The 16,325-nt window shown below is 37.0% G+C and overlaps 1 protein-coding gene and 1 non-coding gene across 5 annotated transcripts in view; one reads left to right on the forward strand and one right to left on the reverse strand.

Moving 5' to 3' along the window:
* Window positions 1–6,282: 6,282 nt before the first annotated feature.
* LOC138381021 (U6 spliceosomal RNA) lies at window positions 6,283–6,384 on the forward strand. The gene has a single exon (XR_011232976.1). It is a non-coding gene; the product is annotated as a U6 spliceosomal RNA (small nuclear RNA).
* A 3,522-nt stretch (window positions 6,385–9,906) lies between these two features.
* GOLM2 (golgi membrane protein 2) overlaps window positions 9,907–16,325 on the reverse strand; it is a 100,963-nt gene continuing 94,544 nt past the window's right edge. For all 4 annotated transcript variants that reach the window (XM_069460739.1, XM_069460724.1, XM_069460733.1 and 1 more), the window contains one exon: window positions 9,907–11,940. In XM_069460739.1, the coding sequence (XP_069316840.1) occupies window positions 11,870–11,940 (71 nt within the window). In that variant the 3' untranslated portion in view covers window positions 9,907–11,869. The remainder of the gene's footprint in view (window positions 11,941–16,325) is intronic.

A 16,325-nucleotide genomic window follows, 5' to 3' on the forward strand; every position in this document is an offset into this window, starting at 1 on the left:
TCCCGCCTACCGACCTGCTGCACCGCACGGGCAGGGACCCGGATGGAAAGCGGCCTCTCCGCGCAGGCGCCCTGCCTTTCTCCTCCCCCTCCCACCACAATTCCGCGAGGTGGGAGGGAAGGAATGCGGGCAGTCACAGAGGCAACAACAACAACAAAAAAAACACTTTTACTTCCGTGAACAGCGTTGAAGTTCCTTACGCCGGAAGAAACTCCCGAGTTTGAATTCCTGACAGAAATAGAACACAGGGCCGTAGGACCACATGAAGTAAGAAAGGACAAAACCTAACAGGATACGCAAGGGCCTGGGGGGGATATTTGTACTTTAGGGGCCTCCGTAGCCGGCTGTGTAGTGGTCGCAGGGGGAGTAGGGAGTAAAGCGTTAGGAGTGGAGAGGCGGGGACCCGAAGGACGGTTTTTCCTCCCGCTGCTAACGGAACTGCTTAGGCCGAGCTGGGAGGGGGAGCGCGCCCTCGCCCCGGAGGCGGGGCTTAGGAACGCATCGCACTTCCTGGCTGCCAGGGTTTAGTAATGTGGGCGAGCCAGATGGGTGGAGCCGAGGGGACGGGGTGGGACTAACGGCTTGGCGCGCTGGAGGAGGTAGTTTGTGGAGAAGGCTGGCCGAGGCCAGGGGCATCATGCAAGCCTTTCCTGGGATTTCAGTGGCTCCTGAAAGTCGTCTTTCCAGCTCACTGCCCAGAGGGCATAGCTGTCGCTCTTGGATCAGTCATACAAATTCACACCCTTCGATTCCACGCAGGGTCGGAGGTAGTTCTGCAGGTTGAGAACTCGGATCTTTCAGACAAATGGGCTCCCACTTGCAAGCTTAGTTCAAAAGACAGTCAGCTCCACAAAATGAAAATGTATCAATCCAGAGTAGCCAGTCCTAGTGGAATATCAGAAAACCAAGCCTAGTGGTTGGCAGAGCATTATCTTTTAACTAAAATTCTAAACAACTTTCACTATTAAATCAAGACATACTCATTGAAAAAATATTAGGTGCGAGGGATACAACGGTGAACGAGGCAGATTTGGACACTGTCTCCCAAACTTCGCAGTCTATTGAAGTGCTCACACAAGTAAACAATTTAAATACGATGTGATAAAGTGACTACAAGGGGTGGAATGATAGGCATTGGAGGACACGAGGGTGCTGGTGAGGGTGTCTAGGATGGCTTTCATAAGATGGATGACATCAAAGTCAAACATAAGGCAAGAGTGTCTTGATAAAGGAAACAACAAACGAAAAAGTCCAAAGATGAGATTGTGTTGAGCCGTTGGAGAAGTAGTTCTGTGCACCAGGGAAAGAGGATTTGGGGGATAAAGGGGGAAGATGGCAAGATATGAGGCTGAGAGGTAAGCACAAATAACATACCCTTGTGAATCTGATTGTTTCAAAGCATGGAGCACCTAAGTGGGTTGTCTTCTGAAAACCTTATATACAACAGATCCTGTCGGAGCTCAGAGTTCATTTGCACCCTAAATCTTCATGGTACAAAAATGCTTTGAATGTGACATTTATTGAGAGATGGTGGTATACACAGCACATAACTAGTTATGGTCCACAAAATAATACATTCCTGAAAAGCTAAATGGAAATCAAAAGATAATTACTGATTATCCAATGTGTATCAGGGAAAGCAGTAAGCTAAATAATTACCCCCATTATTACTAAAGTTATTTTAAATGAGATAAAATTAAAAATATTTCTAGGAAAAAGTTTCAAGAAGTAGTTATTACAAACCTTCATGCTTCTAAAACTTAACTAAAATATGCCATTTACAAAATACTTTTATATGCATTTTGATTCTCCCAACAACCTTGTCAGGTAGGTAGAATAGGTAGTATTTGTTCACATGCATACCCTTGAAGACACTGAAATTTAAAAAAAGATAAAAGAAAAACATGCCTTATTGGAGGACACAATCAGCTAGTATATACAATCAGGTCTCAAGCCTCCATCTGATCATTACACCACCTCCTCTGGCAATGTTGTTATCATTGTTAGCTTTGTTATGTTTAGAAATGTTGCTGGTAAGACTAAATCCTTGTGCAATTTATTTAACATTTTAACACCATTTTTTCACAAAGGATAATTATTGCATTCTGGTTTTCACCTTAGCTATCATTTACAGCCCATGATCTTTTTCTACTAGTCTCTTTTCTGCAGTATCTAAGTGAATTGTTGTGAAGCTCAAATTAGATTATGAAAGCACTTAGCAAGGTGCTTCCCTTGCTCCTTAAATGGTGGTTGTTAGTGTCTTTAAGTTTCAGTAACCTTTGTTAGGGCAGAAACTTACTAGGTGTTCATGGAGGGTTGGAGAAAGAATTCTCACACAGTTTAGAATAGAAGTATAAAGTTTATTTATTTCCCTGAGAAAGAAAGAGAAAGAGAGAGAAGGAAGGAGTGGCCATGGCACACAGAGAATGGAGTAAAAATGCCTGGCCTTTGAGGAAAAGTTGCTGGTGTTTTGTAAAGATGGCTTTTTTCTCTGCTTTAGCAGACTGATAACAGGAACAGCTGCAGAGCAGTGGTGTTTGCTTTTGCTATTTTTTTTTTCCTTTTTTCTGTGAAGCCAGTTTATCTGAGTCCTTGAAATGTGTTTCTTGCAGGAACTGAGGCAGAGAGTTGGAGCAGGGAATTCACACCCCAACTGTCTGCTTAAGGCTTTTCAAGCCTGAGAAAATGAAGTCTTAGAGATAATAAGTTAGACCACAAGTGTTTTAATTAAACAAAACAAAGGGGGTAGTTGTGAGGTTTTTTTTTTTTTGTTTGTTTGTTTGTTTTTCCCCAAAGGGGCAATTATGTGCTGTGAGTTTATTTTTCTTACTTTCTGTTTGATAGTGTATTTTCCTCTTTTACATAGGTCATTAGTAAGACCACCTTTCAACCTTATCCAAAATTTTAGAATAAAATAAAGACCTAAAAATATGAACTTTTAAAAACTGGGAAGTACATTTAGATGCAAATCAGTGGCCATGGGAAAAATATAATGAAAAAAAAAAAAAAAACACCTAGTAGCAGGTATTTTTGCATGCTTTTTTTTTCATTTTTCTTTTCTTTTCTTCTTTTTTTGAGAGTTGAAGCCTCACTTTGTTGCCCAGGCTAGACTTACTCTCCTGGGCCCAAGCAATCCTCTCACCTCAGCCTCCCAAGTAGCTGGGACTACATGTACACACCACTGCACCTATCTTGCATGTTCAATTTAAACTATCTGCTGTATGAAAACACTAATGAAATAGGATGTTCATTAAATAATGTAATAGTATCTCAGATCTCCAATAGTCTTTCAGTAGGTCCCTAATTCCAGAGTATATGGAATATATTTACCATTTATCTGAAATATAAGATATATGTACTTCTCAATCTATTCTTATGTTAATATTGTCTCTCTAGGATGTATATGTTTTTATCACTCTCTTATGGCAACTCACTAAGGCAGCAAAATTCATATTAAATATTGTAAAATCATATATTTTCAAAAATATATCAAAACTGTCATTTTGCTCCAATATTGCACTTATTGATGGCAATGGTCATCTGAAAATTTATATAGTCAAAACTAAACTCTTAATTTTCTCTCAGACCTGCTTCTTCTCCCTTAGTGTTCTTCACCTTACTGAATGCAATTTTTCCTTCTCATACCCCAAGGTCCAGTTGGAAAGTATAATAAACTAAACTTTCAAAATATATTGTCCGTCTAACCACTTCTCATTACCTCAACTACATCCCTAGTTCAAGAACCGTCATCTTTCACTATACTATAACAACTTGTATAGTCTTCTTGCTTCACTCTTGAACCCTTTTAGTCTTTTCAACATAGCAGCCAGTGATGATTTAAAATTTTTAAAATTTTCCATCACCCCCATAAATCTAAAGTCTTCACTAAGACATGGAAAGCTCTTCATTAGCTGACTCTTGCCTACCTCTTTCTTTTTGTACTCTAGTCATACTGGCCAACTAACTGTTGTTTGAGAAAATGCATTGCTGCAGCAAAGACTTTGTATGTGTTGTTTCCTCTGCCTCTAATTCTCTTCCCTTAGACCTGTGCATTCAATAGCCAGTAGCCACTAGCCACATATGGCCTCTGAGCACTTGAAAGGTGGCCAGTGTGACTGAGGAACTTAACTTTAATTTTACTTAATTTTAATTAAATTTAAAATTTAATACTTCAGTGACTGCCTAATGGGTACAAAGTTCCCCTTTGGGGTGTTAAAAAAGTTTTGGAACTAGATAGTGATGATAGTTGTACAACATTGTGAATGTACTTAATGCCACTCAATTGTATGCTTTATATATATTTATAGGTACAATCGTGAATTTTATGTATATCTTACTACAGTAAAAAAAATTGCACCTTGGAATTTATCCAAATGAGCTGAAAACATGTTCACACAAAAACCTGCACATGAATGTTTATAGCAGCTTTATTCATAATTACCATAACTTACAACAACGAAAATGTCCTTTGGAATGGATAAACTGTGATAGAGTCATACAATGGAGTATTATTCAACTAAAAAGATATGAGCTATCAAGTCATGAAAAGTCATGGGGGAATGTTAAATGCATATTACTAAGTGAAAGAAGCCAACCTGAAAAGGCTATATACTGTATGATTCCAACTGTATGACATTCTAGATATAGAGACAGTAAAAACATCAGTGGTGACCAGGGATTTAGGGGTAAGGAAGGAGGAATAGGTGGAACACGGGATTTTTAGGACTGTGAAACTATTCTACATGGTACTATAATGGTAGATACATGTCATTACACATTTGTCCAATGCCATAGAATGTAACACAAATAATAAATCTTCACATGAACTATGGACTTTGGTTGTGATGTCTCAGTGTTGGTTCATCAACTGTAACATTCTACATTAGTGCAGAATGTTGATGGTGAGTGAGGCTGTGTATATGTGTGTCGGAAGGGGTTATGTGGGAACTCTGTATTTTGTGCTCAATTTTACTTTGAATGGAAAACTGCCCTAAAAAGTAGTCTATTGAGGCCACGTGTGGTGGCTTATACCTGTAATCCTAGCACATTGGGAGGCTGAGGTGGAAGGACTGCTTGAGGCCAGGAGTTGGAGACCAGCCTGAGCAAGAGCAACACTCCATCTCTACCAAAAATAGGAAAATTTGGCCAGTGTGGTGGCACACACCTAAAGTCCCAGCTACTCAGGAGGCTAAGGCAGGAGAATCACTTGAGCCCAGAAGTTTGAGTTTGCAGTGAGCTATGATCATGCCACTGCACTCCAGCCTGGGTAGCAAAGCAAGACAGTGATTTAAAAAAAAAAAAAAGTAGCTGAAAGAATAATCATTGTTCTGCCATGATGGAATCTTGTGGTGGGGAGTGGGATGGACAGCATCTTAAGGGGCTGTTCATTAATTTTGACAAATGGAATCCCAAATCCATGTTTCTGGGTCTCTCAACATTTCAACCCTGTATTTCCAAATACTTATACAATGACTCCATTTGTACGTTTTCAAGTTCATTTTTCTGCCATCTCCAATCTGTTATTAAACTCATCTGATGAATTTTTCATTTGAGTTATTGTACTTTGCAGTTCTCAAATTCCATTAAGTTTTTTATAATTTCCATGTCCCAAGATTCCCTATCTGTTCACTCATTAACATATTTTCATTTAATTCTTTGAACATTTTATAATAGCTGCCATAAGAAACAAACAATAAAAAGGTCCATCTCAATTTCTTAAAACTATGGATCACATTTTACTGTTTATATGTCTAGTTATTTTTAACTGAACACTGGAAATTGTAAATCATATGTTGTAGAGATTCTGGAATCTGTTATCTTCTCTGAAAACTGATGATTCTTTTTTTAGTGGCATTTCAGTCACTGAGTGGTCACCTAAACTTACATATGCTTTGTGTTGTACTTTGTTAGTTCATAGCTGGAGAAGGCCTAGAGTTTTGCAACATGCTCACTTTGGCAGCACATATGCGAAAATAGGGGCCGGGCGTGGTGGCTCACGCCTGTAATCCTAGCACTGTGGGAGGCCGAGGTGGGAGGATTGCTTGAGCTCAGGAGTTCAAGACCAGCCTGAGCAAGGGCGAGACTACTCTACTAAAAATAGAAAGAAATTGCGAAACAACTAAAAATAGAAAAAAAAAAAAAATTAGCTGGGCATGGTGGCGCATGCCTGTAGTCCCAGCTACCGAGGAGGCTGAGGCAGGAGGATTGCTTGAGCCCAGGAGTTTGAGGTTGCTGTGAGCTAGGATGATGCCATGGCACTCTAGCCCAGGCAACAAAATGAGATTCTGTCTCATAGAAAAAAAGAACATAGGAACGATACAGAGAAGATTAGCATGGCCCTTGCACAAGGATGACACGAAAATTCATGAAGTGTACCATATTTTTGGTTCCACTTTCTAATGTTCCTGGGTGGGGAAACTGAGGCTGGGCAGGGGAAGTGACTCTTCCGGTTTCACACCCTTATCTCCAACTTCTATCCAAAAAAAAAGTTTTGCAAGTCCTAATTTGACAAGACTCAATCCTTAATCTCCATAATGTTTCCCATGCCAATCTTTTTTTCTTTTAAGACTTTTTTTTAAAGACAAAGCCGCTGGTGTGGCAGTCTTAATTTCCAATAACTTAGTTTTTAAACCAACAAAAGTAATAAAAGACAAAGATGGTTACTATATACTGGTGAAAGGCACAATTCAACAACAACAAAAAAAGACAAAGCCTACCTCTGTTGCCTGGGTAGAGTGCAGTGGCACCATCATAGCTCACTGCAACCTGAAACTCCTGGGCTCAAGTGATCCTCTTGCCTCAGCCTCCCTAGTAGCTGGGACTACAGGCGTTCGCCACAATGCCGACTCATTTTTCTATTTTTAGTAGAGACGGGTCTTATCTTGCTCAGGCTGGCTTTGAACTGTGCAATTCAAGCAAACTTCTGACCTCGGCCTCCCACAGTGCTAGGTAATTAAAGGTGTGAGCTACACCCCCCAGCCTGCCCTGCCAATCATGGCAAGAATTGATTTTAGGCTTTGTTGGGGAAGTCTAGAGTAGGTTTTACCATATGTCATGGTCTTTACTCCTAAGGTGCAGCCTTTTGAGTGTTCCAGCTGCTGCCACAATTATTAAAGAGATCTCCACTTTGGCAATCCCAGAAATCCAATGCCCTTTTGCACCAACACTTCTTGACCTCTGATATCTCTATTCTGTTCTCAACCCTATAGCAACTACTATCTGGTAAGCATCGTGGTCTTGCTCTGAGGATGGACGGCCCAGCCCTCAGCCATGGACTCTTTTGGGGCCACTTCTATGAACAGCTCCCTCTTCTCTCGTGCCCCATCCCATAGATTCCAAATGTTTCAGTTGGTCCTCACTATGATCTCTGTCTTCTCAGCTAGGTAAAACCACTATGGTCTTCTCTGATTTCAGCCTGTTTACACCACAGGAAGCTGGGTCACTGGGGGGCCTCATTATTAAGTTTCCCTTCTCTCTTGTGCTGGCTGAAAATAGTTGCCTAATATATCTTGTCTAGTTTTATATTATGGTTGCTACTAATCCAAGAGTGCTAGTCAAGTTGCACTATGGAGGAGCGGGTTGTGAAGCATGGGGAATGGGGAGGAGTTGGGGGAAGAGTCTTGCTCTGTCGCCCAGGCTAAAGTGCAATGGGGAGACCATAGCTCGCAGCAGCCTCCAACACCTGGGGTCAAGCAATCTTCCTGCCTTAGCCTCCGAGGACTATAAGTGCATGCCATCAAGCTTGGCTAATTAAAAAAAATTTTTTTCTTTAGAGATGGGGGGGCGGGTCTTACTAAGTTGCCCAGACTGGTCTTGAACTGGCCTCAAGCAATCCTTCCCCATCAGTCTTCCAAAGTGCTGGGATTGCAGGCATGAGCCACCACACAGAGCCCTTCCCTAAATTTTTAAAAAGTTAAACTAAGGGAAGAGGAACAATCCCTCTTAGATAGAAACACTAAGAAAATATGATTTGTTGGAAGCCATGGTTAGAACTTTGAGTGGGGAGCAGGTTTGAGACACTGAAGGTAACAAGCAGAGAGAAGCAGAAATGGGAGTTTGCATTCAAGTCCTTGTTTCAGTTGTCTGTAAGCCCAGGGGACCGCTGCCCTTTATGCAGTTTTGTACATGGACCATTACATTTCCCCTCTTTTCTGGGTTAGCTGGTTGAATTTTCATTTAGAATCCTTAGTGAGTAGCGTAAAAAGAAATTGATTTGGCTTGATGTAGCCCAATTAGAACTGAATATTGATTGCCCACATGTGATGTGAAGACTCAATATCCTAGACTTGGAAATGTATTAATGTCACACAGTTTGTCTCATTGGAGACATACAGCCAAACATGGGGGAACACAAGTTTCCAAGGTCAGCCATCATGGAAAGTGACTGCCTCCTTCATAATCATGTTTTTTTGTTTGTTTGTTTGTTTGTTTGTTTGAGACAGAGTCTCACTCTGTTGCCCGGGCTAGAGTGCCGTGGCATCAGCCTAGCTCACAGCAACCTCAAACTCCTGGGCTCAAGCAATCCTCCTGCCTCAGCCTCCCAAGTAGCTGGGACTACAGGCATGCACCACCATGCCCGGCTAATTTTTTATATGTATATATTTTTAGTTGTCCAGCTAATTTCTTTCTATTTTTAGTAGAGACGGGGTCTCGCTGTTGCTCAGGCTGGTCTCGAACTCCTGAGCTGAAAAGATCCGCCCGCCTCGGCCTCCCAAAAGCTAGGATTACAGGCGTGAGCCACCACGCCTGGCCTATAATCATGTTTTTTATAGATTCTCTTTCCTCATATTCTAGCAAATTTTGTTGTTACATGATTACACAAATGAGAAGTTAAAAAGACACAGTCTTAAGATTTTTAAAAATAGTGTGACATTTTTGGCCGGGCACGGTGGCTCACGCCTGTAATCCTAGCACTCTGGGAGGCTGAGGCGGGCGGATTGTTTGAGCTCAGGAGTTCGAGACCAGCCTGAGCAAGAGCAAGACCGTCTCTACTAAAAATAGAAAGAAATTATACAGACAGCTAAAAATATATATAGAAAAAATTAGCTGGGCATGGTGGTGCATGCCTGTAGTCCCAGCTACTTGGGAGGCTAAGGCAGGAGGATTGTTTGAGCCCAGGAGTCTGAGGTTGCTGTGAGCTAGGCTGACGCCACGGCACTCTAGCCCGGGCAACAGAGCAAGACTCTGTCTCAAAAAAAACAAAACAAAACAAAATAGTGTGAGATTTTAAAAAATGATTTTGAAGTCATATTCGCATTTCCTCTGGAATCATCCTTCCATGTATATTTTATGTTCTGTATTTTCACTTTATAGGTCAGTAACAGTGACCTGAACTTACAAAACTCTCACTATCTTGTCCCCTCCATACCTCTTCAGCCACTTTCTCTTCCCCTTGCTTATTACACTCCAGCCACAGGACTATAATGTTTTAGGTGAGTGAAAATCTAATTATTTGAAACCTTGGAACTTTGTCTTATTTTTAATAGCTCTTTAACACTATTTAAAATTATCTGGCTCATTTATTTACATGTGTATTGTTTGCCCCCACTTGAATGTATGCTCCAAGAGAACAGAGACCTTGTCTATCTTATCCAGTTATCTACTACATAGAACAATGCTGAGCACACAATAGGCATTCAATATTGTTGAATAAACTAGCCCTACAGTAAAGAGCCTTATTGTAAAAATTTCTGGTATTCTAGTTAAGCTTAATTTAAAATGAGTGCTAAATTTACTCAGATTTTAGTTAAAATGTAACTATTTACATCACACGAGTGTGACGTTTGTATATGTATCAGAATCAGCAAAACAGTAAAATAAGTTTAATTTTTAATTTATTAGAACCCAGTAAGTGATGATTTCAAAAGCAGAGTTTTCATTAAATTAACACTTAATTCAGGGCAAAAATACATTTTAAAAACCTAAATCTTAAGGCAGAAGTAAAACATTATAAAAACAGCATGTCTAATACAGACTGTATAATGTCAGAACTTTGAGACTCACATATTATTTTATAGCACTATAATATTAATACAGTCAGAAATATTATCAATTGGTCCAAGATTTCTCACTTTATAAAGTGTCTAGGCTGATAACTAAAGAAATTTTGCTGTGTAAGTAATAACTATAATATAACCAAGTGATTGTTTTTATGATAAAGGAACTAAAGTCAGGTAATTTCATGGTTTTCATTTGTAAAGATTTTACAGTATTAAATATGAAGTATTACTAGGAGTATTTTTAGATTTATTTCCCCACCCTAATGCCCAAAAGATGTACATCACTTCCCTTTAACTCCATTTTAAAAATTCTGTGAACCACCATACCTATTCATTGTAGGCCTGACCCTACTAATAACAAAAGCATGAATTGTTTGCTTTGATATGGCAGAAAAACAATTTTAGTAAATTATTGCATCTTTTCCTAATCATTAAATAATTTCAAACTGAAGTCTTAAAAATTTTTGCACCTCAACAAGTGGACAACCTCTGTAAGTTTGAATTTTTACTAGAACTTGTTAGTATGGTGGGGGAAGCATTTTATGTTTATGTGCAATTAACAGTAGCCCTTCTGAAAAACAGGGTTAACAACCTTAAATTTCCCCTTAAGGTCAAAACCTTTTGTTTTAGGGGAACAGGATAAGATTTAAAAGTACTTTAAATCAGAAAACAAGGATTAGCTAGCTTACTCTACTCAATAGTCTCAAAAAGAAATGCATTTAAAGAATGTTTTAAGTCCAGCAAATATGAGCCTGATGGGTTCTTAATTACAAAGATTCGTTTTTATTACAAACTTCTAAGCTATTTTAATAAAACGGCTATAGATCCCACTGTACTTCTATTTATCTGTGCATTAATAAAAACCTGTTAAAATTCCTTATTTAGTACTTGTGAAAAAAATCTAGTCAAATATCACTAAAACTACCAGAAAAGCTTTGAAATACCAATTGCAGATTCAGTTCAAAGTATATTTAGCCACTTTCAGGATCTAGTATTTAAATCATGAATATCTTCACCAACTTCAACTCTGAAAATATAAAAAGTTTTGCCAGTGCTGGCTATAGTTAAACAGTACTGGTATTACTTGAAAAAATAAAAATTGAAAATATATTGTCAATCATGCATTCCACAATTTCAAGAACTAAGTAAGGTATAACTTATAAATATTGGTATGTCTTTGCAGGTTATCTCAGCTTCCATCAGGCCTCAGCTGAAAGTTTATCTGCCAAAACATATCAGCACTCACATAAAATAAAAGGAGTATGGAGGTGATTTTGTACACATGCTGTCCCTTGGCTTCCAGTTTCTCCTCTTTTTTTTTTTTTTTTTTCACTGAAACACTTAATCAATTTGTAATCCTGAGATATTAGAGCTAGATGAGCCCCTCTTTTATGTAACTATTCTAGTTATAACTCCTTGAAAAGCATGAAATGAGGGGTAGCTAGAACAGAACACCTGTTGGGCTAACAAGAATATATTAGTGTAAAAAAAGTTTCCAGCTGAATACCTGTTCTCACGGTGGTTACCACGTGAAACATAAACCTGTACAACCACTTTCTCCTGTTTATCTATTTCTGGAAATGATTAGGCTCAATAAAATGTGAAATATACATTAGTTTGCTTTGAATGCAAGGATTACTGTTTTTGGCTCAACTGTATCATAACCAAAAAAGTCTCTGCTTTGCTAATACAATATGAAAAAGTTCACATATGTACATGGGTACATTCCTTCATTAAAGTTTTTCCTTAAATCTATCTCAATGTATCTTTACAACTGATACAATTGATCTTTACAACAGAAGTCAAAATGACAAAGTAGAAATGATTCCATTTTACAGCACTTTAGGTTTTCTGAAGTTTTCCTTTAGGACTTAAAGGACATCATTGAAACGTTGCTTTCCATAGTCTGCAGGATCCATTTGAAGCTCTCTTTCTTCATCATCTGTAAGTGAAATAATTCTGTATCAAGAATATTATTTTTAAAATCACAGCAGAAATTCATTTAAATGATGTCTCAATTTTTCTCAGCCTTAAAATAATTTTCTGCTTGTTATTTTACACCTACTGCAAATAGTGTTCTATTTCTTAGTTCCTTGGCTAAAGAGTGAAAAGTGTATAACTATTTTGGAAGAGTACTTAATTTTAACAAATCTTTTGATGATAGATAAATAGGCAGAAATAGAGATAGATGGATGGATAGATAGGCAGGCAGAAATAGAGATAGATGATATAACTAGCAAAACTTTAGGAACACACAAACATTGAAGAGTTAATCTTTTTATATAAATATATTATTTATATTTAGAAGAAGGTTTAGTCCTTTAAAGTTTTGGTAGAGACCTTTCTGTATACATTTTCATGCCTTTAAAAACCAAAATTTTTTCTAATTATAAAAGTAATTCACACTGGAATTTTAAAAATTATAAAATAAAACATAGGAAAATAAAAGTCACTCATAATTCCAACATTTAACAATTTAGTAAATTTCTTTGCTTCTCTGCAAATAGTTTACCCTTGGACTTCCTAAATGGAGTATACCAATCAAAATTTAACCTTTTCTTTATCAAAAATAAAAAGGTTACATAATAATGTTAGACAGTAAAATCCTCAAAGCCTCTTTGAGTAGTTATATTAAATGACTCCAAACAGTGTTGGAGTTTGATTTATTTTGCTTTTTTGACTCCTTGGCTATCTGCTGTTACTTTGCATTGTTGTCAGTTTATCTGCCAGTAGCAATCCCTCTTTTTTAATTTTGCTGCAAACTACAAGTTTTGAAATAAAACTGCTAAAGAGTATTAAAATTATATTAGGACAAGAATGGAAACTATTTTAATCAAAGCCTAAAAGGGCCCCTTTTGAGTAAATGACTTTTTATGATATCTTTTGGCTCCACTACAGCTTTAAAAAAGTATTTTTCTCACTTTCTGGTTCACAGTGACAATTACCCAATAGTTTATTTTTGATAGATTGAGGTGTTACTATCATAATTGTCTGAAAATATAATTTTATATAATTTAAAGAAAAGTTATACATTAGAATCCAAATTCATATGTATACTATAGCTTTTTAAAAATCTATTATTTTAAGTTTCACTCTAAAATTTTATTCTTTCAAAAATGCCAAACCAATCAACTTTCTTTTTCAACAACTTTTCTATTAAATTTATAGAATTTCTCATTTAGAATCATAGGCAACCATTTTGCACCATATTCTCAACAAACTGATCTCATATCTTTAATAGTCTAATCCACTAGGATTGATGATCCCCAAATCTATTATGTGTAAAGGCTTAAATTGTAGTCATATTCACACTCTTATTTTATAAAATGCTAATCAACCTCTTATCAAAGAACTCTCTGTACTTCAAAAAAAAACGATCTTTGGTTTTAAAAGGAAAAATGATCACCAGTACTTCTCTGGAAAACTCTCCTTAGGATTCATCTATGGAACCTCGCCTGATGGCTATAAACATCTTTTAGGACTTTAATAGTGAAATGAAGACTTAATCACCATGGAGTAGTGGAAAATTCTAGAAATTTAATAGGAATGTTATTGGAAAAAATGTTTTTACCTTTTGAGATTTTTAAATGAATAGATGTAAAGACAAAATAAGAAAAAAGTCTAGGAATAGAAAAACTGAAATCTCTTAGGTTAGATACTTAACAAACATGATCTAGTTCCTAAACTTCTTTGAACCTCTAATTATCTTCTCAGTAAAACAGAGATAACTGTTTTTTCCTACCTCAAAATATTAATAATATATATGAAGGCAGTCTTATAGTTACAATGTCCTCTATAAACACAAGGAGGGATTTTTTGGTTTTATTTAAAGTTTTAATATTGTACCTTCACGTTGTTTTTCAGAATTTCACAGGACTTTGGAATACTGCACTGAGCTATCATTTACATTAACTAGAGTCCATTTTCGGTATAGCTATTCTACCTAGAATTCAAGTTTCTACCAACAACTTCTTAGCATTTATCTGTAAAGTTTTATTAAATCACCTCCAAATCTAATGTAGAGTAACAGATAACCCCTAAATATAATTACATGTACTGATATTTTATTTCATTTTAGAAAGCAAAATCTTTAAATAGCTCATTAAGGTAAAATGACTATCAAAGGAAATATAATTATAAAGACATTCATAATTTATTAAATAATTCCTAAATTCCCTCTGAAGTCAAGAAAGGACTACCTCTATTAAAGAGAGCTCTACCAAGCAAGAACTTCTTGGGGCAATAAGCCAGAGAGGCTCCACTAAAAAGTACAAGTTAATCCACAGGCCAAAGTACAATGACCCTCTAAAGCAGGCAACCTAAGAAAAAGTTCTAGATTTGCTTTTACTTTTTAAAAATTACTTTATTCAGAAAACACTTGTATAGTGCTTACAGTGTGAAAGACTTTGTTGTAAGTGAACAAATATTAAATCACTTAATCTACATAATGACTGTTGAGTTAGAGTAACTATATTTCTATTTTATAGTTGAAGAAATTAAGGCATAGAGGTTAGGTAACTCAAAATCTCACAGAACTAGTTAGTGGTAGAGCTAGTATTCAAACCCAGGCAGTCTGGCTCCAGAATATATTCACTGAAGCACTATGCTAAGCTTCCTTCCATTGGTATACACTTAAGAATACTTATGCATTTCAAATCCTATTAAATTTGGAACTCCTATGTGACTAAAGATAAAAGGAAATTTGCAAATATCTATTTCCTTAGTACAATAAAGAATGAATTAAAAGATATAGTATCTATCAGCTGTGTAGTGTTTCCAGAGTTAATCTTTTCATTGGGTCACTAAAAGGAGTTAGGAAAAAAAAATTATATATCAACATAAATAAATTAATACCTCCTTTAGGATGCTTCAGAAAACTAGGAATCGGAGAAATCCAAATAAACCATGATTGTAAACATAGGAAAAACTGGCCTCACCTAATTCTACAAGAAAACACTCTGTAACTAGTGCTGACCACAATGATCAATATGCATGAATAGGTATCAGAGATAAGGCTAGAATCCTTCAGCTTCCCATTGGCAGAGATGCTGCCAAAGACTCCATTTCACAATTCAGAATTTTGGAGACCAAAGTCAGAGTGTAGTTAGCTGAAGCTACAACCTTGTCCTGCAGCTGGAATCTCTAATCCTTGGGACCTCACACTTTGAGAAAATAATCTTACTAGAGAAAGCAGAGAAGAGCTTTCAAAAGAACCTTAATAGTGCTTCTGAAGTGCATGCTTTAATTTTTGCTATTTTTGGTTACAGAGTCTCAATGATAGCAGTGAAGTTTCCACTTTCTTTCTTGAGTTTGGGAATAGATGTGTTTCAGACATCCTGAAACACATTTTCCCCATACTACTTGTGTTATATATTGAGATTCCACTATGATGTGGCCACAAAATTTTAGAACTGAGAAGGACCATCATATTCTTACATATAGATGAAGAAACTGTGGCCCAGAGAGTTTAAGTGATTTGAAAAGCAATACACAGCCTGTCTTTTGATTCTCAGCTTTATACATTTTTTTCTACTCTATTTTACTGCCTGTTTTAGCTACAAGAACAAATTGTACTGGGAACCCAACCATTATTTCTACATTGGTGCAATGAAATGCTTTTCAATTCCACATATTCTGACTTATTAATAAACATTTGGAATCCAACTTGTTGATAAATTAGAGAACAGCCATAATTATCCCTCCCCACTTTTTGGACAGTTAATACTATACTTAAAGAATCCCTGAAAACATGTTTAAAATTATTGAGGTCTCTTCAGTATTCCTTTTTAGTCAGTTCACCCAAACTTATCCCTCTTTATTTGCTAGAGGTGATAATGTTCTTGCATCTTTCTGTTCTCTGTCACCTTTGTAGCTTGCCCTATCCTCCTGCCACTATCATCTGGTGAACCCCAGAATGGGATAAGAAATGTTACACGGCAACTCTCAGTCAAGTAAGATTCACTTGCAAATAAGGAAGCCTAAAAATTTAACAACTCTCTCCCTAAATCACTGAGGATATCATCTTTGGTCATTTACTTGTATGCCTAGAATCAGTGAATTTATTGTGTTGTGAAAGGGAAAGCAGAGCAGCATGAGGGTACTGGGGACCTGAAGTAGAAGGTGGCAATGAGAACGGGGTGAAGAAAGGGGAAGGGTACAAGAAAGAGAGAAGGCAATGAAATAAATGTACCTACTGTGGATAAAAAAACATAAAAATATTTAACTGAAATTTTGTGATAAAAATCATCAACTTTAAGATAGCCAAAAATATAAGAAATCACTGACAATAATGGTTGAAGTAAATTGCTATAAAACCTCAAAATTATC

This window comes from Eulemur rufifrons, chromosome 2 (assembly GCF_041146395.1).
Source record: "Eulemur rufifrons isolate Redbay chromosome 2, OSU_ERuf_1, whole genome shotgun sequence".
Classification (NCBI taxonomy): Eukaryota; Metazoa; Chordata; class Mammalia; order Primates; family Lemuridae; genus Eulemur; species Eulemur rufifrons.